General features: G+C 40.3%; 1 protein-coding gene and 1 long non-coding RNA gene across 2 annotated transcripts in view; one reads left to right on the forward strand and one right to left on the reverse strand.

Moving 5' to 3' along the window:
* LOC142100654 (uncharacterized) overlaps positions 1–26,204 on the reverse strand; it is a 289,058-nt gene that overhangs the window by 262,116 nt on the left and 738 nt on the right. The window lies entirely within an intron of this gene.
* LOC142100653 (synaptotagmin-like protein 2) overlaps positions 1–26,204 on the forward strand; it is an 85,814-nt gene that overhangs the window by 30,994 nt on the left and 28,616 nt on the right. The window contains exons 2-5 of the mRNA XM_075184355.1: positions 9,797–10,223; positions 15,592–15,743; positions 22,884–22,971; positions 25,750–25,849. Of these exons, the coding sequence (XP_075040456.1) occupies positions 10,102–10,223; positions 15,592–15,743; positions 22,884–22,971; positions 25,750–25,849 (462 nt within the window). The 5' untranslated portion in view covers positions 9,797–10,101. The remainder of the gene's footprint in view (positions 1–9,796; positions 10,224–15,591; positions 15,744–22,883; positions 22,972–25,749; positions 25,850–26,204) is intronic.

Raw genomic sequence — 26,204 nt, forward strand, 5'->3', positions numbered from 1 at the left:
GCTGCAGAATCTTGCACAACACGGAAATCAGTCTCCACTGCGCTTGACTGAGGCGCATCCCCACTCCTTTGCCTATGTCGTAGGTGGCTGTGTAGGCCTGAATGGCCTTTTGCTGCTCCTCCATCCTCTGCAGCATATAGAGGGTGGAGTTCCAGCGCGTCACAACCTCTTGTTTGAGGTGATGGCAGGGCAGGTTCATGCTTTTTTGATGTGCCTCTAGTCTGCGATAGGCACTGGCTGAATGCCGAAAGTGTCCAGCAATTTTGCGCGCCACCGCAAGCATCTCCTGCACACCCCTGTCACTCTTGAGGTAATGCTGCACCACCAAATTAATGGTGTGGGCAAAACATGGGACGTGCTGGAAATTGCCCATATTTAATGCCCGCACAATGTTACTGGCATTGTCTGACACCACAAATCCCCATGAGAGTCTAAGTGGGGTAAGCCACTGGGAGATAATTTCCCTCATTTTCTCTAATATGTTGTCAGCGTTGTGCCTCTTATTAAAGCCTGTAATACACAATGTTGCCTGCCTTTGCACGAGCAGCCATTTTATAGTTGCTGCTACTGATGCAGCTGTTGCTGTTGCTGCGGAAGGGGATGCATCTACCCAGTGGGCTGTCACAGTCATATAGTCCTTCGTTTGCCCAGAACCACTTGTCCACATGTCCGTGGTTAAGTGGACAGTGGGTACAACCGCATTTTTTAGAGCACTGAGGACACTTGATCGTACTTCTCTGTACATTTTTGGTATCGCCTGCCTAGTGAAGTGGAATCTCGACGGGATTTGGTACCGGGGACACAATACCTCCATCAACCCTCTAAATCCCACTCCACTGATGGCGGACACCGGGCGCACGTCTAACACCAACATTGCAGTTACAGCCGCAGTTATACGCTTTGCAATAGGGTGACTACTATCGTATTTTGTGGTCATGGCAAACGACTGTTGGACGGTCAATTGTTTTGTGAAAGACTTAGCGGTCTTACGACTTCCCCTCTGGGAAGATGACCGACTAACAGCAGCAGCAGTGGCAGTAGTAGGCGTACCGCTGCAGGATTCCTCGGATGAATCCCGTATTGAGGAGGACTCAGTCTGGCTGCTGACTTGGGCTGCAGGACTGAATCTGATGGAGATTGTGGAGGAAGTTGACGAGGAGGGTGTTGCTGGTGTGTATCCAACTGGACCACGGGATTTAGGTGTCCCTGTACCGATGAGGGTCCTAGCCCCAGTTCCTGAACTAACCACTGAACTATGAAGGTTATTCAGGTGACGTATAAGGGAGGATGTTCCTAGGAGGGCAAGATCCTTACCCCTGCTTATTTGAGCTTTACATAAGCTACATATGGCCATACATTGGTTGTCTGGATTTGGATAAAAATAACTCCAGACCGAAGAGGTGCATTTTTTGGTCTTCTGACCAGGCATGACGATGGGCTTTTTCATCCCATGGACATCAGCTGTTTCCCCCCCTGGTGCCTCATTTACAATAACCACATCACCATCCTCATCAAGTTCCTCCACAGCGCCAGCTACATCATCAATAGCCTCCTCCCGAGCCACCTCTTCCCGTACAGTGATGGGAAGGTCAGGCTTGACAACCACCAACATCCTTGGACTCGCCTTGTGGATTTGTGATAATTTCTCTTTAGAAGGCAGAGTTGTTTGCTGTTTTGTTGCTGACAGCATAACTCTCTTCAATTTTTTGTAGGGGGGGGGAGGAGGAGGAGGGCTAAGATCCGTGGGTGAAGGTGAACCACTAGTCATGAACAAGGGCCAGGGCCTAAGCCGTTCCTTGCCACTCCGTGTCGTAAATGGCATATTGGCAACTTTACGTTTCTCCTCAGATGATTTTAAGTTTCTCTTTTTGCTACTTTTTCTTAACTTGGGCTTTTTGGATTTTACATGCCCGGTACTACGAGATTGGGCATCGGGCTTGGAAGACGACGTTGATGGCATTTCATCGTCTATGTCATGACTAGTGGCAGCAGCTTCAGCATTAGGAGGAAGTGGGTCTTGATCTTTCCCTACTTTATCCTCCAAATTTTTGGTCTCCATTATATGTAGCACAAGATACTGCAGAATGTGTGAACTTGGTAATATTGCAGTACCAATGGACTTATACTGCTGGATTGGTTTTGCAAATTTGGTTATAATTATATATATTTTTTTTAATTTTTAATTTTTTATTTTTTTTTACTTTTTTTTTATTTTTTAAAAACTTGGGAATAATGGGGAAATAACTATGCCCTTAGAAGCACAGAGCACAGGACACAGCACCACTGGACTGAACAGGACACAGCACAGGACCCAGCAGCACCACTGACCTCAGAAGGACAGAGCACAGCACACAGCACCACTGGACTGATACTGCAGAACACAGCACAGCACAGCACAGAACTAAACAGCACAGCACGAGATCTACCAGGACAGAGGACCACCTAACACACCCTCCCTCTACCCTGATCAATGCCCGAGTGAAGATGGCGGCGACTAGCGGGGAATTTATAGGATCCGAGTATCGCGAGATCCGACAACGGGATTATGAGTCAGAGCCTCAGTTTCAGATTTGAATTTGGCGCCAATACCCGGATCTGTCTCGGATCCGACTCGGATCGGCAACGTTCGGGTGGGCTCGGATTTCAGAAATCCGAGTGCGCTCATCTCTAGAAATAAGTAGCATTCAAAGGCTCCCAACTGGCATTAGTGTGTGTTAGAAGAAACTGAACATAATATCAGAATCTGCATAAAAGTTGCTGGATGCTGCCATATTGGTGCTGTAGGTTCACCCGTATTGCGCATGACATGCACATATTGTGCTACAATATTGCATTCGCCTGCACAGGAGTTGCCCAACGGTCAAAGACTGCCACACTGCTACCTCGCAGTTGGCTGCCATTGTCCTACACTCCTCCTACTCATTGGACCTGAATGTTCCCAGAACCTATGTGAAAGTGCTACTGTTATATTAGTATATAGTATAGTATTATACAGGCAGCATGGTGACTTAGTGGTTAGCACTTCTGCCTCACAGCCCTGGGGTCATGAGTTCAATTCCCAACCATGGCCTTATCTGTGTGGAGTTTGTATGTTCTCACTGTGTTTGCGTGGGTTTCCTCCGGGTGCTCCGGTTTCCTCCCACACTCCAAAAACATACTAGAAGGTTAATTGTCTGCTATCAAAATTGATCCTAGTCTCTCTCTGTCTGTGTATGTGTGTGTGTTAGGGAAGTTAGACTGTAAGTTCCAATGGGGCAGGGACTGATGTGAATGAGTTCTCTGTACAGCGCTGCGGAATCAGTGGCGCAATATAAATAAATGGTGATGATGATGATGATGATACAGGCCTGTGAACGCTTGGCACAAACTTTACACAATATACTGTATTTTTAAGGATGCTGCATAGATGCAAGCAATTTACAATTACAATTATTTTCAATCACACTTTGCTGCTGAACAGACTCATCTAAGCCAGTCATGCAGAGTGCTCTCTAAAGGGGACTTCATGCACTACATAGTTATCATGGTAGTTCACTGGACAGATCTTAGAACTTGGGGTAGTCCCATAAAATTAGGATATTGGCTGATGCTATCTTACTTGGACTGTATATCCAGAAAGAGCAGATAAACACCCGGTTCCTGTCACACTGGCACTGATGAGCTCTCTAAATGCTGCAGGCAGTGTTCATAGCTAGTGTGACAAGGAACTGGTATATGCACTACACAGGGATTATGTGGCTGAGTATGCTCGGAGTAGAAAATGCCAGTGTGCCTTTGGCGTGGCAAATAGGAAATGCCATGTCCGAGTAATATAAAAAATCGGTTAGATGCAGGATCTGCTTTTTAGAGGGAAGACAATTGCAATTATTTTTTGACCTTGGTTAGCAACATGCCGATAATGATCCTGTTGAAGAGGGTCTCTATCGGGCATCATGGTTGCTTTAGTGCCACACTAGAAACGGTTTTGGACCATTTGCCCAATTTCACCATAGGTATTGCAGTTTGTGTGAACAGTATAACCCTTATACTTGTCAAGGAGTTTGTATAAAACTAGAGATGGTCACTGACCCCCGTGTTTTGGTTTTGGATTCGGTTTTGGATCTGGATTACCGTCGTGTTTTGGTTTTGGTTTTGGTTTTGCAAAACCGCCATTGCGTGTTTTGGTTTTGGTTTTGGTTTTGTTTGGTTTTGTTTTGCAATTTGTTATAAAAATTACATTTATTGGTGCTAAAATAACATAATTTAGGTATTATTTTGTAGCTACATTATTATTAACCTCAGTAACACTAATTTCCAGTCATTTTTTATTCAATTTTGAACACCTCCTATGTCACAATATGATTTTCATACACTTGAAAAGAAAAATTGCTGCAGTTCTTGCCAGTGATAACAAAAAGGCCATTGTCATGCCTGGGCATAAGACCAAAAATCCACCTCTTAAGTGTGGAATTATTTTTACACGAATCCTGGCAAGAGTTGTCTATCCATTTGTAACATTTTGAAAGCCACACTCAGTAGAGGTAGGGACCTTAACCATCTGGGATCCTCATCCATGTTTCGTCATTTTTCAGCGAGTTATTGGCAAACTGTTGGGAAAATCAGAAACTTTGGTTAAAAAAAAATTAACAACAAGCATTCCAGCATAATCTACCTCCCTTCTCTCATCTACATCCCAGCACCTGCAATCTTCCCCCCCAACAATTGGCAAGTAAACAATCCTCTGCAAGAGGAAGCAAGAATGAAACCTGTCACCCAGTCGCAAAGCGGATCACAGACGCCCTGGGTACTATGCTAGCGTTAGATCTGTGTCCAATGTCCACTATTAATACAGTTGGTTTAAGACATTTAATTGAGGTGTTATGTCCCTGTTAGCAAATGTCATCACTATACCATTTTACTAGAAAAGCTTATTCTCTCCTGTACCGGAAAGTTCCTAAAAATGTCATTATTGGGTGACAAAATGGTATTCTACCCACTGTACACTTAACCACAGATATGTGTACAAGCGGAACTGGGCAAACAAAAGATTATATGACTGTGAAAGCCCACTGGGTTGGTCTTTCGCCTTCCCCAGCATGGACAGCAGCAGCATGTACCCAGGTGCATCACATTTTTGAGAAGTAGGCTACTCTGTGTATCAGCAGCTTCACTAAGAGGCATACAGCTGACAAACTGTTCCAAAAACTAAGGGATGTCATTGAAAGATGGCTAATCCTGCTTGGAGTCTCCTGAGGATATGTCATTTCTGATTACGACCCCAATATTGGTCCAGCATTACAGCGGGGCTGAATTCCATCACATTTCCTGTTTTGCACACACTATCAACTTGGTGTTACAGAACTTTTGAAAAATGACATGCAGGAGATGCTGTTTGTGTCCATAAACATTTAGGGTCAATTTGTGGTTTCTGCAACAGCATGTAGGAGAATACAGCAGCTGCAAGAAGACTAGCATTTGAGGGGAATATACTTTAGTCCAGCGAAGTAGTTACCTGTGAAGAAAGTGCAGACACAGTTAGCTTGAGTCAAGTGATTGCCTTAATAATAGATTTTGAAAAGGTGCTACATAAAATTATAGTGTGCAATAAAACAAAGTAAATGTGCTAACTATATTTTAATTGTAGATGAAATACTTAATTTTCTTTGCAAGGATCCCAGACTTATCAACATCTTGTTGGGACGTCTTCTCCTTCAGTTTCTCTGGCAACTGCTTGTAATAAAAGAAATTGCTTTCCCAAGACACCCAGTGGTGATGCAGATGAGTCCGCTAAACATTTTGATATTTGCTGTGCTGTAAAAGAATTGCCCAAAAACCGTGACAGCTCTGCCCTAAAATCAACTAGTCATTCCCTTTGGAAGGCCATTATCAGCAATTACATCATACTACACAGACTTCTATGATATTGGGATATTGGGATGAATTAGTATTGTTGGAGGAAGATTATCACTAAACCCTGCCACCTCTCCAGTTTCGCAATGAGCTATGGTACAATAAAATGTAACTGCAGATTTAGACCAAGACTGTCAGCCCTATTATTTCTATTTCAGCAATTACAATTAGCAATGGAGCAATGGAGCTCTTCTCTTTGGGTGTTACCTATATAACGCAGCACAATTTGCCTGCAAATTCTACAGACAAGCCTGCTTGTCTTCCTCTCCATCAATGACTCTTAGCAATTGAGCACTCGTCTTTGGGTGTATATTACACCCAAACATTATTAGTGAAAATTATGAAAAATACAGTTTAATCCCTGATAGGCCCTCCACCATCCTTTGCATGTTAATAGTAGGATTGGTTGGAATTATGGTCAAGGTCACACATTTTTTTGACAAATCCTTCAAACCAGCCCAGATGTCAAACTGTTGTGGTCTGCCCCCTGCGTCATCCCTGCTTGTGTTTGGAAAGTGCATATTGGTGCCAGAACCTCACATGCCAGAACTGCTCCCACTGGTGCCACACTGCTGCAGGACTTACACAATCAACCGCATCCTCATCGTCGGATACCCAAATCTCCCCCACATCCTCTTCTAAAGACAAAGTGTCATCCTCACTTGGTGTATCACCGGCTACACTCGGGCTGTTCAGGCACACATCAGCAGAACTGCTGAAAGGGCCCTTCTTTATGGGTAGACTAACAGAATGGTCACGATTAGACATCCCACTGTTGGATGGACTCTCCACAGGGATTGTTGTCATTTGTGAATCAGAGCAAATATTCTCCTGTAATGCCTCACTGTTATCTTGCAGCTCGGCTTTGACGCGTAACAGTAGTTGTGCACCAATTGTAGGCTGGGTAACTTTTTGGGATCTGCCACTAATAGCCAAAGGTGAAGGCCTCATTCTCTCTTTGCCACTGCGTGTGTAGAATGGCATGCTTGCAATTTTTTTTTTATCGTCACTTAACTTTTGCTCAGTTACACTTCTTTTTCGCTTCAATACAGTAAAATTTTTTTGGGTTTTTGTTTTTTGCACTAATTTGAAAACACTCTGTTGTTTGACATCGCCTTGGCCAGATGACGTACTGGGAACACTAACATCAGGACTGGTGACAGAACCTGGTTGCTCATTTAGATCATATGTGGACTGCTTTGAATCCATTCTGAGCGCAAACCACTGGGGAGTGCTAAAAATTATTTAGTAGATTCTGCTGACAGTTATGACTTTTGACAGCCAGAAATATTAATGCACAATTAGGGAGGACACCCCAAAAACACTGAGGAGTGCTAAAAATTATTGAGTAGATACTGCTGACAGATATGACTTTTGACAGCCAGAAATATTAATGCACAATTAGGGAGGACACCCCAAAAACACTGAGGAGTGCTAAAAATTATTGAGTAGATACTGCTGACAGATATGACTTTTGACAGCCAGAAATATTAATGCACAATTAGGGAGGACACCCCAAAAACACTGAGGAGTGCTAAAAATTATTGAGTAGATACTGCTGACAGATATGACTTTTGACAGCCAGAAATATTAATGCACAATTAGGGAGGACACCCCAAAAACACTGAGGAGTGCTAAAAATTATTGAGTAGATACTGCTGACAGATATGACTTTTGACAGCCAGAAATATTAATGCACAATTAGGGAGGACACCCCAAAAACACTGAGGAGTGCTAAAAATTATTGAGTAGATACTGCTGACAGATATGACTTTTGACAGCCAGAAATATTAATGCACAATTAGGGAGGACACCCCAAAAACACTGAGGAGTGCTAAAAATTATTGAGTAGATACTGCTGACAGATATGACTTTTGACAGCCAGAAATATTAATGCACAATTAGGGAGGACACCCCAAAAACACTGAGGAGTGCTAAAAATTATTGAGTAGATACTGCTGACAGATATGACTTTTGACAGCCAGAAATATTAATGCACAATTAGGGAGGACACCCCAAAAACACTGAGGAGTGCTAAAAATTATTGAGTAGATACTGCTGACAGATATGACTTTTGACAGCCAGAAATATTAATGCACAATTAGGGAGGACACCCCAAAAACACTGAGGAGTGCTAAAAATTATTGAGTAGATACTGCTGACAGATATGACTTTTGACAGCCAGAAATATTAATGCACAATTATGGGGGACACCCCAAAAGCGCTGGGGAGTGCCAAATATGAAGAAAAAATAATAAACCTCTATCCTCCTCTCTGCACTAGCGATTTTGGTTAGAGCAATTGCAAGAACAATATGGTATTCTCTGTCCCTGCTCTAATTAGCCTATGACTACACCCTGCTCTCTCCCTCTGTCAAATGGCGATGGATTGCTGTGGAGGCGTGTATTTATAAAGTTGAAGTATCGCGAGAACCGAGTCCCGAGATCCGACGACGTCACAATGACGTTCGGCCTCGATTTGGATTCGGAATGGGCGGGAGAGTACCGAGCTGCTCAGCTCGGTACTCGGATACCCAAAGTTCGGGTGGGTTCGGTTCTCGGAGAACCGGACCCGCCCATCTCTATATAAAACATAATTAAGTATGGGTTCTATTTATTAAGCTGTGATGAGCCTAAAATCCGGAGAAAACAGCTCTGGCTATTGCAGCTCCTCTTTTAATTTATCAATTGGTTAAAGCAGGAGAAACCTTATACTGGTCACTGGGTCCCATCGCTAAGTGCATGCACAACCTTAGCCGCGCATGCGCAATAATCGCACAGTGGTGACTTCCTCCTTTTCGCCAGCAGTTTAGGCTGCTGGTGAAGAAGGTTTTAGTCAGTCTAGGAGGGGGTTTCGCCAGAGTTCACCAGTGAGCCCTGACATGGTAAATACCAGCGGCAGTACATTTTGTAGCACTGTGGTATGCAGTGATACAAAATAATACTTACTGCCACCCACTACCCAATGTTAAATAGACCCCTATATCTGCTAGGAGATGGCTGGGACTGTTTCTACTAGAAATAAAAAGTTCCACTAATAATTATATATTCAGAAACTCTTAAAACAAAAAAAATATGTCAATGTCCTGCAATTATTCTATTTCTGTAACATTTTCTATGCCAGACTTCAAGAACAGACACTGTTGGCCCCCTTCCAGCAATTGTTCAGTATAGCTTTAAAGAAACTGGGCTGGGTAAGGTCATTTTGCACTGAAATCATTTCGGAGCACTGATCTATCTTTACTGTCACAATAGCGTATCGAAAAAAAGGGTTTGCTGATTATGTATTGCAGGCTGTGCCCGCAGGTTATGATGAGTAATTATTGCTGCTATTACTGGTGTGCACAATGGTAAAGAAAGTGGTAGGGCAAGTAGACGCTCCCACTTGAAGTTTATTACTGTTTAGACAAGTGTCAAGCTTTGAATATTAAAAAACATTTGGACTTTTACATTTGGACTTTTACTATCTTACAGCCAATAATAATAACAACTCTAAATTGTTTAAATTGGCTTCCTGAGTTTATCTGACCTAATTTTCTCAACAAAAGCTCTAGGTGACCTTGGAATTTGCCTCTGTTTTCTTCCATTCACAAGTTCTATGTTCAATGTTTGCACAGTCTTTTTTTTTTCTAAAAGATGTTCTGGTTTTTCACTGTTTGCTTTTCCCGTACACTAAGTTTGAAAGAGCTGATATCACTGCATGCAGTTACCTTGGCAGGATTTGCCAGCACCTTCGGAATAAGCAGGATACTGTAGCTTTCTTTGGAACTTGTACCGACGAGCAAATATCCGCCCCCAATGTACACATTCACTCACCATATGTCATACTGATCTAAAACTAGAAAGATTCTCTATTTTCTCTTTGCAGTAACCAAACCAGTTTATAACGCTGCTTGTTTCCTTCACAGAAAAAATACTGACGTCTGGTGTGGACCCTAAACCTTATTACTGGAGGACAATGGGGACCACTGTAGTCTGCTTGCGTTACTTGGAAAGACAGTGACTGCATTGGGGAAAGTGGATGGAAATTATCCTTCATTATTTATGGATAGCAACTAAATTAAGAAGATGAAGCAGCCAACTTTCCACATGTTCAGCACATACTAACCCCGTTCTTCAAAAGAGAATTTGTGTCCTGCTTATGATCTACCATACAAAACACTCCATGATTAAAGTTTACCAGTTAGATTTGAAGTAGTTGTTTTTGTCTATAATGAAAAGTAGCTCGGGCACCATGCTGGACCTCAGCTTCTTAACGGAGGAGGAGTATGAGAAGCTCATGAAAGTCCTGCAGAGGGATGCTGACCTACAGAAGAAAGACGGTGACCGGATCAGGTAAGACTCAATATCAAACAGCACATTAAATGTTATCAAACGATCTATAGAACACCAGGCAGAACGCCAATCAGTAACTTCCTAGAATGGTTTATGACAAATACATTTTGGCATGTCTGATATTAAATATAAACTTCAGTAGCAGAATTCTATTTTGTTAAGATGATGGATTCATTAACTCATTACAGCCTCATAACAGTAAACACATACTCTCTACAAAGAAATCGCAGAACAACTTTGACTTTGGGTCAATGTAAAGCAAAAACAACAACCTGCAGTGAGAGAGAATTGTCTGGAATACATGTATGGAGTTTTCTCTTATTTTGACATAAATAATTAGGGTTTTGACAGGATGTTCTACTATTGCTAGGTAACTGGCATATTTAGCCTTCAATATTGATATTTCACGTGAAACTGTTAGTGGGACATTAGACATTTATTCAATGTAGGAATCTGTGTATATAATGTTTAGAGTCTTTGCAGCCTATTCGTAGTGATGTTATTCACCTAACGGATTGTTCTAGTGACCATTGTTCTAAATTGATTTAATTGAAGAATACCAAAAGCATAGCACCTCCAGTACACCCCCCTCCAAAATATAGTCTGGTATAGTTTTATAGTTATGTTATTTACAAAGAGTTTGGTGGATACAGAAAATGAAAAATACAACAATTTATGTATGTTTTAATGATTTTGGTTAAAGAGAATACGAACATAATTTACAAAAATCTATCAAATAACAATCAGCAAAGCTATGTTACTACTTGAGGATTAACTGTCCAGTGTGCAGGAGGTACAAGTGCTACCAGGCTAACCTGCTATAGGCCAGGTTGCATCGTTTTGTGCATTTTATCTTGCTTTCTGTTTCTGCTCTGTGATTACATTTTCATCCCATTTGGCACTCTATAATGCTGCTGTGATGGTGATTTCATATTAAATGATGGGCATTAGGCAAGGTTAGGCACTTGCCTAGGGCGCCGGGCTCTGGAGGGCGCCACAGTATTCTAAAATACTTTAAAACTATGCGGCGACCGCTGACCATACCTGTCACGGCCGCCGCACAGCATTCAGATGGACAGGGAGTGGGGGAAGAGGCTATTTTGTCACCACCGCGCCTCTCTGCTCCGTCTCCTCCCCTCCACTTACTAGTGTCAGTGAGTGGAGGGGAGGAGACGGAGCAGAGAGGCGGCGGTGGTGACACAAGGTAAGAAGAGGAGGGCGGCGATTTTTGCGGGGGGGGGATGGCGCCGCTTTTTTAAAAATGCCTAGGGCGCCGTGGACCCTAGCACCGGCCCTGGGTGGCGCCCAAGATGGCCATGTAGTTATCTATTACTGGTCAATGCTCCTTTATAATCGACAGCAGTGTTTGAGGTTTGTTCACCAACAGGTGACAGTACAGTGACATAGCTAGAAATTCAAAATACCCCAACAGTAATTAATATAGCTGCTTCATTTCATCCTCTATGTTACATAGGCAGATAAATAAATTATATGATAGACTAATCAAGTTTTTCACTGGTATCATTCCACCTCTAACTAATATCTGTAATCTCTCTCTCTTTACTTGTATATTTCCATCACTATTCAAGCATGCAGTGATTACTCCTACTCTAAAAAAGCAAAATTCTGACCCAAACTCTCTCTCAAATTACCGCCCCATCTCTCAGCTCCCTTGCCCCTCCAAGCTTCTTGAGCGAATTGCCTACACTTGCCTCACACGTTTCCTTTCTGTAAACAACCCATTGGATCCTCTTCAATCAGGCTTTCGCTCTCAACACACCACAGAGACTGCGCTGACCAAGGTTGTCAATGATCTGATCACAGCTCAAACTAAAGGTGATTACTCTTCTAATTCTCCTGGATCTCTCTGCTGCATTCAACACTGTTGACCACTCTCTCCTCATACAGACACTACAATCCCTAGGTTTTCAAGACACTGTCCTCTCCTAGTTCTCATCCTACCTATCTAATCGCTCTTTCAGTGTTAATTTCTCTGGAACAACCTCCACTCCACTTACTTTATCAGTTGGAGTACCACAAGGCTCAGTCCTAGGTCTTCTGCTATTCTCCATCTACACCACTTCTCTTGGAAAACTAATAAGCTACTTTGGATTTCAGCATCATCTCTTTGCAGATGATACCCAAATATATCTATACTCTCCTGATCTCTCGCCATCTGTGTTGTCTCGCGTTACTGATTATCTTTTCTCTTTGGATGTCCTCTTGCCAACTCAAACTCAATCTTTAAAAAACAGAATTAATAACAGTCCCACCCAACAATAGAAGCTTACTGCTTGACATTTCTATTTCTATTGACAACATGACCATAAATCCCACCCCGCAAGCTCACTGCCTAGGTGTAATCTTTGACTCGCATGTATCCTTTGTTCCCCACACCAACTCTATATTTACATCATGCTGCATACATCTAAAATACATTTCCAGAGTATGTATCTATCTCACACAAGACACTGCAACATTTTAATTCATGTACTCATCATCTCCCGCATCGACTATTGTAATTCCCTTCTTACTGGTCTTCCCAAAATCAGACTCGAGCCCCTACAATCTATTTTGCACGCAGTGGCTAGATTGATTTTCCTTCCAAATTGTTTTACATCTGCTGAGTCACTCTGTCAGTCTCTACATTGGTTCCTGTTTTTCAACGAATCCAATATAAAATTCTTCGACTAACATACAAGACCATCAACAAAATTGCACCAACATACATCTCCTCACTTGTCTCAAAAAATCTCCCAACACGACAACTCTGTTCTGCACAAGATCTGCGTCCCTCTTCCACTCTCATCACTTCCTCCCATTCTCGTTTACAGGACTTTTTTTGGGCTGCACCCACTTTATGGAATTCACTCCCTCGCACAGTAAGACTTTCCTCTAGTCTACAAACCTTCAAGCGTTCTCTGCAAACCCACCTCTTCAAACAAGCTTATAGTATTCCTCTACCACTCTCTTAATCTCCCTAGGTTACCCTATTAGCACGCTTTACACAAGACAACAAACCTCTGACCAACATAGTTGTGTGACTGAGCATACAGCCCACTAAATACTTTGTAACCTTTGCATTCTAGCTGGACAAATATTCAATATGATGTAGCACTTACCTTTATGTATCAAACCATTGTTCCAAAGATTGTTAGCTTGTGAGCAGGGCCTTATTACCTCTACGTATGTATGTATTACCCAGTATTGTTTTATTACTGTTCATTCCCAATTGTAAAGCGCTACGAAATTTGCTGGCGCTATATAAATTGATGATGATGTCGTACACAAAGTTTTGAAGGATTTACATTCTGATATTGCACTGTTGGGAAGAAGAATGGATACCCTGTTAAAAGGAAAAAGCGATGACTGTTGGAAGATATCTGTGCTCAATTCAAATTGTGGCAAGAAGACCTGGAAAATGGAGAGATGACAAAACCTGCATGTCATAAGAATCCCTTATGAGGAAGCCCCTGCTGACCTGCTTTCCTGCCTCTATTGTATACTAATTACGTCTGGAGAAGGGACCTTGCATATAGAGTTCTAGGAGGCAAACTCAAACCAACACCTGCATTATACTAGGAAAACAGGTTGCTAGTGCGTAGTAAAAGTATAGGCCTTCACCAAAGACGTATATTTCTAAGCAATGGAATAACACGTTTTACACACACACACACACACACACACACACACACACACACACACACACACACACACACACACACACACACACACACACACACACACACACACACACAAGTGACACCTGTCATAAGGACAACCCCGTTTTCCCCTCATATCCAAGATTTATTTAAGTCATCAATAGGGATAACCCAAAGTGTATTTTTGGGTGTATAAAGATAAGCTTTATTTAATTGGAAGGGGTGGTACTAAAGGGGTAGGAGTTTGGATTTTTGTGACATTTGCAGTACTTCTCTGTGCATCAAGGTGCATTTTTGGAAATATAGCTTGTTGAAATATTTGAGGGTCCCAATTTTTTAAAACTTATTCTACCCAATAACCATCACTGCTTTGTAGCTATTTTATGGGAGATCTCGAACATTCCCCACAATAATGTCCATGGGAAGCAGATTTTGTAAGAGAGTTTCCAATCAGCTTCTGGGCCAGGATCTGGCAGGATGCAACTAAAAATGTCTCAATCTACCCAGTACAAGAATAATATTGGTATCACACTCCTGATGTGCTGAATCTCTTCTATGCTGAAGTCTCCAAGTTGTGTGTAAGATGTAACAATGAATTTGGCACTTTAATGTACATCTTTTGTCAGGGTCCTCTGATCACATTTTACTAGACAGTGTAACAGTGCATGCTGTTTTCTGCCTGTCCGAGAAATACCTAAGGTGCAGCAAAAGCTGATCATTCATATTCTTATAGCAGCCAGATGTCTCATTCCTGAGAAACAAAATGTATCTCCATCTATTAAAAATGAAGTACTGTCGGAATGTCTCGCAGCACGTTCCAAAAACACAGCAGAGAAATTCATTTAGTTGCCTCGGGACTCCTCTGTGATATCTCCTTGAATCCCCGAATCTTCTCTCTGTGGAATAGGACAAGATCTAGGCAGTTTTGTTGGAAATCTGTGGGTTTTATTTCCCTAAACCCCTTATTATTATTTGCCACAGTTATTAGTTCATGAGAAAGAAAAGACACCATGTAATATTTGTGTGTTTTAGGGTAAAAAAAATTAGAATATTGACACAATATTAAAGTATTGACTAGATTATTTTATATAAGTGATGCTTATATGCTTATAGATGCTTTATGTTTACTTTTCTCTTCATTATTGTCACCTTAACTGTGCTGGCATAGACATGTGCTGAGTATGCGATGATTAAAGGTTCTTTAGCAACTGTATATCTGTCACTGTCAAACTACATCACTGTTTACGAATATGCTAGCAAATGTTCCAAATAATATTATAACTTGCAAGTGATTTAATATATGTATAAACTCCTGTAAATAAAATATGTTAAAAAGAAGGATGAATTCTGATGTGATCACTTCAGTGTTCTTTAGGAAAACTTGTGTATTAAAAGGAATTATGCACACCCTAATGTAAATTATTGCAGACATTAGAAGTCACATCGGATTTCTTTGACCTGTACAAAAGCGTTTGTCCAACAGCCATGTGTTTTCATATGGTCACACAACTCTTCTGTGACTCCTAATATCCATATAATTTACAGTAGGGAGTGCATTATCTCATATAAAATACAAAAGATGAGCTTAGATAACTATACTGATTAGATGCATTTTAGATCTAAAATGTTAAGTGCTGAGGACCTCTTGTGAAATGGGAGCTTAAGTATTTTGTGGGCACTGTTAAATACTTTATTTTTCTAATTAGACGTCTTCAGGGATCACTTAAAGATGAAAAGAAGAAAAAATATGTGACTGGGGAGTGGTTTCATGATGTGAAGTCTCGCCGTTTCCAGGAGGACTTACAAGGCTCTGATCTACTTAGGGCATCAATTCGGAAGAAAAGGAATCCAGCTGAGTGTAAGTACCATGGATGCCAAATGTCATTGTTCCCAGGGACAGTGTCAGTTTTACAGATTTGTCTCTGACAATGTCCCTGGTTCTTAAATGTGATCTATTGGTCAGTACTGCTAGGTTTTACTTAATTGTCTTTTTTTATTCTTATTGCTAGTGATATATGTCAGAATTTTATTTAAGATAATTATTTCAAGTTCAGTAGAACTATATTTTTGTGACCTTGTCATGTTCTCTAGGTGTAGTATTATGTGCACAATGAACGCTTATTCAGATATGCAGTGAAATCTAGATAAGGTTCTTAAGGACACCACTATTTAGCTAGTTTAATCAGCTTCAGTACAAGGGTCTGATTCATTAAGACACGCAAAGCAAATGTAGATTGTAGGTTTTTTTCTTAGTTTTTAAACACATGTAAAGCGGGTATATGCACATAATCAAAGAGGAGTGGATCTGAATGTACATCCGTTGTTGAATATGGGTCTAGGTGCGCTCTGCTCTAACAGACAATACACTGCGGGATTCGTCCAATACATACAATATCCCAAAAGAACATACCGAAAAAGAAAAATGAATTAATGTCACCTGTTAATAATATAGTCATTGATGACAAAACATTTTAAAAAACAAGTTTTATTTCATTTTTTTCTCCATAAAATACATTTATTAGGATGTTATGAATGTCTACTGTACATAAAATGCATTTTTACAGTTGCTCCACATTGCAAACACATGTTCTAGCATATATACACAACAATCATCACAAGTAATTGCCACTTACATTCAACCTGTATCTGTTGCAAGTGACACGACAGAAAAACATGTACCTTTATGGTGCCCAAAGCTTGAATCGTGCGTGCGTTCGAGCTTGGCATGCCTTTACTGTACATTAAGTATGTGCATATGCCCAGTCCCCTCCCGGTTCCACCGCTGGAATTGTAGGCTGCCCTAAGGATCCTTTGCGCTCCAAGATGTATTTGATGTTGCTGCAATCACTGGTGAATAGTCCAGTTCTGGTCATGCGCAAAACGATTTTATGCAAAATATGGCACATATCAGTATTTATGTTCCTTGATGAGCGGGCCCCATATGTCCTTATGGAAGTCTGCTCACACTAGTTGTTGCATTCTTAGAACCTGTCATTTCTGTTGTAGCTTGGACTCTAGTGCAGAAACATGGTACAGAGACCAGGTGTGCATGGAGGATTTTTCAGGGGGGGTTTCCTCCACCCCCGGAAAAAAAAAAAAACCCTAGAGAGCTGCCGTGCATGCGCGGGCTGCACTGTACTATACAGCAGCCGCGGTGCTGTCAAAGAAGCGTCCGCGGCGGTGCTATATACACACAGCACCACTGCGGAGGCTTCTTAGACAGCGCCGGGGCTGCTGTATAGTACCCTGCCGATATGTAGGGCACTTTTTTAGCGGAGGGGGGGGACCCATAAACCCCCCCTGCGTGCGCCACTGAAGACATATACTCAGCCTGAGATTCCATCATTTAGCCCTAAGTAAGCCGTAGTGTGAGGCCCAAGGAAGCAAGCTTTTCTTTCTTAGCAAAACCTTGGCAGAATACAGACACAGTGCAGAAAACAATCACTACTCACACACAGAAGGCCCAGTTCCTCAAGTGAACACAATATGATTTTTTTTTTTTTTTAAATCGATGGAAATTGCACGCATGTACACCTGTGTTCTAGTACAAGAGGATCTCAAGAAATGTTTCCATTTGAATATGGCTATAAGTATGTTCTGGCTATACGTTATTTGCCGTATACAGACGGAGAACACAGTGCAGGATACGCACAATGCATATGTGGATTATAAAGTCCCTTCAGAATACAAGCAAAAAAAAAAATACTATAATCATTAGAAAAATACATTTTTTAAATCTTTTTTTTTCATGAAATGTATATTTTAGTGTGTGCTTAAATTAAAGCCTACTGTACATAAAATGCATTTTTTATAGTTTGTCTTAATTGTAAGTACATGTTGTGGCATACATGCATGCCAGTTATCCCTCAGCATTTACACCTGCCCTGTAGGTGGTGCAAGTGATACAGCTAAAAATCACGTACCTATGAGATGTCCAGAGCTTGAATCGGACGAGTCTGCGAGCACTTAACCTTGGCACGCCTTCCTGTACATGGCCTAGGTGCATACACCCCTTCCTTCCCCAGTCATAAGTGTCATTTACGTTGGAAGTTGAATTGCATGCACAGCGATACATAAAGTCCGTTCCTGAGCACACACAGTGCAATTTCACGCAACAGGCCCAGAATCAACAAATACATTATTAAATCATACATAAGAAATTTGTTGGTAGAAGCATGGTACTTTTTATTTGACAAAGTCTCTGCCTCCTTAAGTTTTGTCATATTGTCCAGTATGTCCCTAATATTTAATTTTTATCATTATACTGTATTTGCAGCTCTTTCCCTTTTACTTTAAAAAAAAAGTCCTTTTAAAACCATATTCCTATACCCTATGTAATGGGCAAAGAGTTGAATCCCTAAGGATAAACAGTATCCAACATATTAATTCACTACGCAATAACTAATGTCAACATCAATCCCACTTTGTGGTTTATCAATGTAGTACCTCTTAATTTATAGACTTGATGCCTAGGATTTACAAACTCCAGCTACAGGTTTATTATCACCTGGGCTCTCGTTCTAGATCCCAGATTGTACATAAACCAGTGAGTAAGGATATATCAGTAAATACAGAAATTGGTGTTAAATGTCAACAACTTGCAAATAAAAATCGTTTCTCACTGTGTGAGTAGCATAATACATTTCTGTAAATCAAAGATGAATCACAAATCATCACACAAAGAGGAATCACACAAATGTTTAAACTTACACTCAACCTGAAATAGCAAATCTTTGAGGATTGTACCCCTCCAATACACAATCAATGGACCATTTGCATTTCTGGAATGATGCCGAAATCGCCCTCCAAGGTGTTGAGGTAATGTTCGCAGCTCTTCTGACAAGCAATAGGGGAATTATAAATGCATGAATGCATACTATGACCCATTATTGCTTTCGCCATTTTTAATGCAGTCACAGCATTCTGTAATAGGCGGATACTATGATAGTTTCTATTGGTAGGTTTAGAATTTAAGAAAGTTAAGATCTTTCTGTCATGCATTGTAACCCAAACATCTGGAAACAAGTATCTTTTGACATTCTAGGTTTGAAAGCTATTGTTGATGTATGAAAGAAACATTCCAGGTCATAAAAACATCAATATACCACAGCACCATAATTGGCCAAGGGACATCTATGTTGGATAGATTCATTTGTCTTACAGATATATCCCAAATAATTTGCAAAAGGAGCACCCGCATTGCCCATAACAGTACCATGTTGCTGTTCAAAAAGGGCATTTTCAAATTTGTATTTATTCTTTTCAAGAACAACCTCAAGACAAGATAATAAATTCTTGGTAGTTGGACCTGACAAAAATATTGTGTTGCTAACAAACCTGGTGTATTGGGTACATTAGTATACCAAGATGAAATATTCATGCTGCCTAGATACAGAATGAATCATAGGATGAAATAACAGATAAACTTGGTATAAAATGAGAATTATCCAAAATAAAGACAGGCAATGATCTCACAATTACTTTTAGTAATTATCAACAAACTCAGACAAAGGATGTATAATGGAATTCCTGCCACAAGCAATTGGCCTGAATTGAAATTAAGAATTTGTGTTTCTCCTGTAGACCATAAACCACAGACATGATTAGATAGTTCATTCTTAAATATTCAACAGAAGAGATCCAAACATTGACAATACCCATCACAACTATATAGTCAGCGTGTGTCCCACAAGAAGTGGCACATATAATTAAAAGTCTTAATGTCCCCTCATGATTAATTTAAGGAATGACGCTAAACTGAGTAGCATTTTAGGAGAAAAATGGAAATTGTAATTGGTTGTCTTAAAGTGGTAGCAGGTTGGACTTGGGTGTGACATTTTACACCTCTTTTAGTTTGCAGATATGTTCCCCAAGAGCAAAGGGTAGAAGCGCACTGGGTGAAACATTTAGGCTCACCAATGGAAAACCAAGGCGTTTTGTTCTGCACATCCAGTGCAGTTCGTAAATGAGGCCCACAAACACTGATTGTGAATATTTCCTGTTGCTGGAATAGATGAAAATGTTTTTTCTATCAGTTGTACTGGAACAGAGCAACCCATTCAACTGCAATGAGGGATCATACTATACAAAGGCTCTGGGAGTAGATACAGATATTGTAAATCAGAGAAAGAATAATGGCATTATACTGAATGATGAGTCCTGCAAGATGACTCTATAACACCATTATAGAAAATAGGTAATGTCCTATACTGAGCTCCGGCACAATGCTACCAAGCTCATGCTTAGCTGTCTGGATAATTATACAGCAGGTGTAGGTGAGGCACAGAGGCTATCTGTAGGCAGTATTCTACAGGATGCCTGAGAACGGGTAGTTTGTGGTCTGGATGCAATACTGGGAACATTTTGGTTGACATCTCACCATTCTATAACTCCTGGAAAGGGAAAACATATAAACAAGCTATAAGCATTTAATGATACTTTACTTTTGCCCCAGTTATACAGTGTCTACATAACATGTTTTGGGCTGTACACTTAACAACAAATTTTCCATAAACAGACCATAGTGCCGCACTGCAAGTTTTCTGTTACCAGTGATAGCTCCCAGTTCACTAACACAGACTGGGACTGTGCCAGTACATACAGCAGCTCTCTGGTTTATTAGAGCTGCTGGTCTCCTCCTATGTTTGCCCATATCATATGACTTTCTTTAGAAACAGGAAGTGGTTAAACCAAAGTCCTGGAGTGGATTAGCTTCGGTGGCTACGTGGGTGTGTCAGGCAATAGATGTATTGACGTTAGTCTGACAATCTGATGACATATGCTGTCTGACAAGTCATATTTCAATGTGCGTACAGAAAAAGTTTCTGAAAGGTCCCCCTTACATATGTCTTCAGATATCTAGTGTTCTTCTAATGCTGTTGTTTTTAAGATGTTCAATGCAGTCATGACAATAACATACATTATTAAACATATACTACCCTTGCAGACAAATTGGGCAGATGTGTTTTATTTTTCTAAAGGACAAACTAACTGACAAGTTTGTCTAGTATTATGTTGTTAATAATATGTGTATACATACTGTAGACATTTTTAATATAAACAGCATTTCTGGTTTTGAGGGCGCATTCCAGGCACCCTGTATATGCCATGTTTATTGTCACTATCCTCTGCAGCTGCTTAATGTAATGTGTAATTTATTTCCCCCATTAGAAACTGTCTTTATTTCACATAACAGAAGACATTGGCTAAAATGGTGCTGTTGTAAGATGAAAAGCTTTAATGACTAAGGCTGGGTACACACTACAGAAATTTCCGACCAATGTGTCAATGATTGTCCCTACGACTGTCAATTCCGATCAGTCGGTGGATTCATGCGTACACACTATACATGTTTTAAACGATTTTTGCACGACTAACTGTCCGGCCAGGGATTTTTTTCAGTCATGACGGTGTCTCAAAAGATTGTGACTCTGTACGCACTGAACCGATATATGGCCGCCCTGCAGGTATAAGCATATGAAGCATGTAAAACAGGTTTATTATTGCTCCTCCATTAAAAGCACATTATTCCCATTTGATTGACGTTTGGACAATTCACCACGTGGGAGACGTAGAGACAACATGTTAAATTGAAATATACACGCCCAGAAAGGAGTCGCTGTTTGAGGAACTATCGGCAGTTGGTCGAGCAATTGGTCGCGATTTTGTACACACTGCAGGATTGGAAGGACGTTGGAAGTTGGGACAAGATTTATAGTTCTGCTGAACAATCAAATGAAACGACCATTGGTGCTTTGGAACGAGTGTCGGTCATCGTTTAAGAAAAACACTAATGTGATATTGGCCCTAACTGTCGTTTATCGCTCGATTGACCAAATAGTCGGCTGAGAAACCTGTAGTGTGTACCCAGCCTAAGCATCCTAGTTTCCCCATATTAACGTGTGTAAATTCTGCAGTCTTTATGGATCATTTATGTTGCCTAGCAGAAGGCAAACCAATCACTCAATATTCCCAAGATTTGGGAATTGGGGCATTTTAGACTATGACCTTGGTATGTCCAAACCATGGGCCTGATTCATTAAGGATCTTAAATGAAGTGGTATCTTATTTCAGATGTGTGCTACATGAAAAAACAGTCAGTATTTAACTTATGTGCAAAACAGAATGCTAATTTGCACCCCTTGCATTGTAACATGGTTTTGTCCAGGAGACTGAAATAAGAAGTTTCTGGAGTTAAGATCCTTAATGAATCAGACCCCATGGGGTAAATGTATCAATATGCGGGTTCTTCAACACCCGCGTGTTCAGCCTCTTCCGCGATTAAATTTCAAGCGGCGCTGCATTGTAAAGGGTTAACTTCCCTTTACAATGCAGCGCCACTTGAAATTTAATCGCGGAAGAGGCTGAACACGCGGGTGTTGAAGAACCCGCATATTGATACATTTACCCCCATGTCTCTAATTTGTTGATAGGTATAACTTCTAAACCATCTACGTGTGACCATCTAGAAAGATGCAAGAAAGAGAGTCCCTTCCCCCTAAACTGTAAAATGTGTAAAACTCAAATGTGACAGCATACAGTACAGGTTTTTTTTAAACAAAAGTTTCAAAACGCTCCATTTATTTCAGCTATGTTATTTTGAATACATATTTTGCAGCTTTAACATTTCACAAAGTAAATTGCTGATAACACAAAGCTGTTGGAATCTACTTACAGGTTCTATACCTTAGGGTGTAAATACTATTGTGTGCCCCAGAAAATCACCTGAAATACTGTCCTTCTCATTCCTTGCACTAATTAATATTATGTCTAGTGCGTTTTGACATTATTCTTTACCTATTTAATACATTGGTGTGGGGTAGGCATCTGTTTTTCTTAAAACATTGTAATCAAACTGTTTAACTTTTTAATGTTCAATGTCAAGTATCATAAAAATGATTAAATATTTATTGTCATATTAAAAAAATAAAACATACTCACCTTTGGAATAAGTAAGCCATTTAAATAAATATTTACCACCTTTTTGCATTGTGGACAGATCCAAAAATTGGGAGAGGAGATGGGAGCAAAGAAGAGCTCTGGAGCATGCCTACGTTGGTAGAACCTGTGGCTCAGGGAAAACAAAGGTGATTGCTTATTTTTGTACTTTCAGTGTTAAATCCTGTCCACATGTTTCCTGGGATGGGCCTCCTATACCTGACTATTACATTCTCACATGCCAGATCTGATGGAAACGTGTCAAGTCTGTTGTGGGCCACGGCTGTTTGATAAGCTTCTAGAACCAGACTGGCAGAGATCTTCACCTATAGCAGCCGCCTTTCCCATAGAACTAGTACCAGGACTTAGCTCTATAGTGGTAGAAGCTTTTTAGAACAAACTGTAGTGCCAGATGGATATTAACGGAATATCGGAGGTGGATACTAGAGACAGTCCAAGGGTCATGGGTCAGATGTCAGCAGGATAGGCGGGAGACAGGCAAAAGGTCAGGGCAGTAACATACACAGGTAATCCAAAAACATACTGAGATCCAAGGGCACAGAAGTTCATTGCACGTAAAAGGCGATGTGAATTGTGGGTGACTTAGCAAATATCCAGGAGATTAGAGGGCAGAGACGCACAGGTAGATGAGGTGGGAGTAGGCACAAAGAAACAAGAAAAGAGGGGCCTGCTAGTGAGAGTTTACAAATAGACACTTGTTTGCATGCCCAATCCACTCAGGACTTTATATCATCAGTCTATAAGCTTGAATTTGATACATATATATCTATTCTTTTGGAAGTATTCATCTATTGTCCTTTTAAAACACATTGGTATTTTATCACAACTCATTCAATAGAAGTATCAAGGATCAATATTTGATCATTTATGAGATTATCAGATTCAACATAATACCTGCAGGTGGCTCTATTCCGGTTTATATATTTTATATATTTTTTTATATATTTATCTATTTATAATTTTTTATCTAAGTTTGTTTTTGCAATGTACCAATATTATGGTTTATTAAATATTGTCTGACATACCAGCGCTTCCATCATTGTTTTTGCATTTCTTTCTTGTGACATTTCAGTAGAATGTCTATTGGGAGCAGCTAGTTTAGTCAGACAGATGTACTTCCTTTGATGGTAAGTTGAATCGAGTATACTATAGCGCCTATTTTTCCCTTGCCCCCTTTTTTGGTTGCAATAATACTCAAGGGATAATGAGAGAGTTGATAAGAATTTTGATCAATGGTCAGAAATGGTCTGCGATGTTGTGAAGGTGGAAGCAACTGGATTGGAAAAGGGACTGGGTGTGGAGAGGGAAGGAGAGGGAGGAGTCGTGGATGTCACCCAGTCTCGCTCTTCTCACTCTGTATCCAGATGGGCATATTTGTTATGTTCGGTTGTTCAGGACAGTGAAAAAGGAGACAGACATTCCTCGTATTCAATGCCTGGACCTGGGATTTTGTAAAAAAAGAAACCACTTTTATAGGTATTAATAAGTAGGTTTGTTTATTTCAGTAATCCAATTAAAGGGAATGTTTAGGCATTTTAGAAGCATCAAAACACTTCATTTACACATACCCAAAAGTGTCTGGTTGTAGCCTTAACAGGGATGTTGTTATATTGCTGTCACTCGAAATCTGTTACATTTTCTCTTAAAAGACAAAATTATTTACAATATGGTAGTCAGAAACAGTAAGTGTAAACTTGAAGTCTCTGCCCCCATATACTCATGACTAGAGGTGCTCAAATTATTTGAACTGATTTGTATTTTTAATGTACTTTTGATTATCTTCTATCCTTATTTGTCTGTTTATAAAATATAGTAGAGTATTTCTCATTTATGCTTTTTTACTCCTGTGTGGTCGCCCATGCAAATATAATCAATGTCAATGCAATAAATATACATCACCTTTTTATCAGACTCCAAAAACCACTTAATCACATTAACCAAAACCCAGGCTAGACAGACTGTTGCTGGATCCCTATACAAGAGTACAATGCCAGCAATGTGGCTAAAATCTGACAGAGCCCCAGCACTGAAAAGTACATGGGCTATTCCAGGCAGCGACAATGATAAAGGGTCCTTGTATAATGAACACAAAGTCCATTGGACCCTGTCCATTCATGTATATATAGAACTTTGTATCGTTCCAGAACACCCTGCATCGCAGATGTGTGAAGTTCCAGTACAACAATCTTTTGCTTTGCTTTGCCATTCCACATGTACTGAGTCGTGTAATAAAAAATGCATAATTTTACCCAGACCTCCAAATTCTCTCCCTGCAACAGTGCTAGTGAGTCTGGCCACTAGGAGGCCCAAAACTCCAGGGTCTGTCTTTACCGCCAGCCAATCAGAAACAGTCAGCATGGGAAACTAGTTGTGAATGACTGGCAGTGGGGGGGAGTCCTGGCTTTGGATGTTCATAGTCTGCAGGTGGGTCTTTTTTATGGGGATTTTTTGGGGATTTGTTTTGGTAAGATTGGGAATTCTAGGTGTAACAAAAATAATAGGGAGAATTCAACAAAGAACAAATGTGGCTAAATTCTGTCTGCGAAATGTACAAAATTTTGCAGCCAACTGCAGGATAAGGCTAATATTGCATTGTTTAGAACATGTTACTCATCTCTGTTGAATATCAATAAACAATGTTTACAAATAAGCAAAATGGACAAAATGCACACACTACTTTAACATATTATAAAGTTTAAAGATTAATTATGTATTGTAAAGAGTCTATTGAAAAGTTCTCTTATAATCCGACTATGCATTGTCATCTCACCAATGATGTTTCTAAATTAACTTTTTCTCAGCTATACACAAAATCTGTCCTTGTTGGTGTAAACAGACAGTTTAGGATACACAACATGTGTTTTTGCTGTAAAACAAGTGTATTTATATATTTTTTATATTTATAGTGCCATTAATGGTAATTATGATGCAGCCGTAAGTGTTCCACCGCTAAAGATAGACTCATCTCTTGAGCCTGAATCACCTAGACAGTGTGTTCCAGAAAAGGCAAGTACCTTGTGTCTGTCTAACGTTGTGCATCATTTCTTGCATTGGTTAAATAACAAACATTCTGCTGCTGTATAGAACTATGGCTTCTTTTATCACTTGCCCTTGCATGGAAAGAACCATGTTCCCCATTCGTCAAGTATCTTTTCCGAGATTCAAGAACTCTCCTTACGTCTGCATCCAAATTGGGACGAGGTCTGTGAGTGTACAGGTCTCTGCCTCATGCAAAATCGACACACACTTGTTTAAATACTTTGTGCTGCTGTGAACATTTCTAAAATTGGATTGGTTTATTCTATCCCCACCTATTTCAAAACTGGGTACAAGCAACAGATGAAGATTGATAAGTTACTCT

This window comes from Mixophyes fleayi, chromosome 9, assembly GCF_038048845.1.
Source record: "Mixophyes fleayi isolate aMixFle1 chromosome 9, aMixFle1.hap1, whole genome shotgun sequence".
Lineage (NCBI taxonomy): Eukaryota > Metazoa > Chordata > Amphibia > Anura > Limnodynastidae > Mixophyes > Mixophyes fleayi.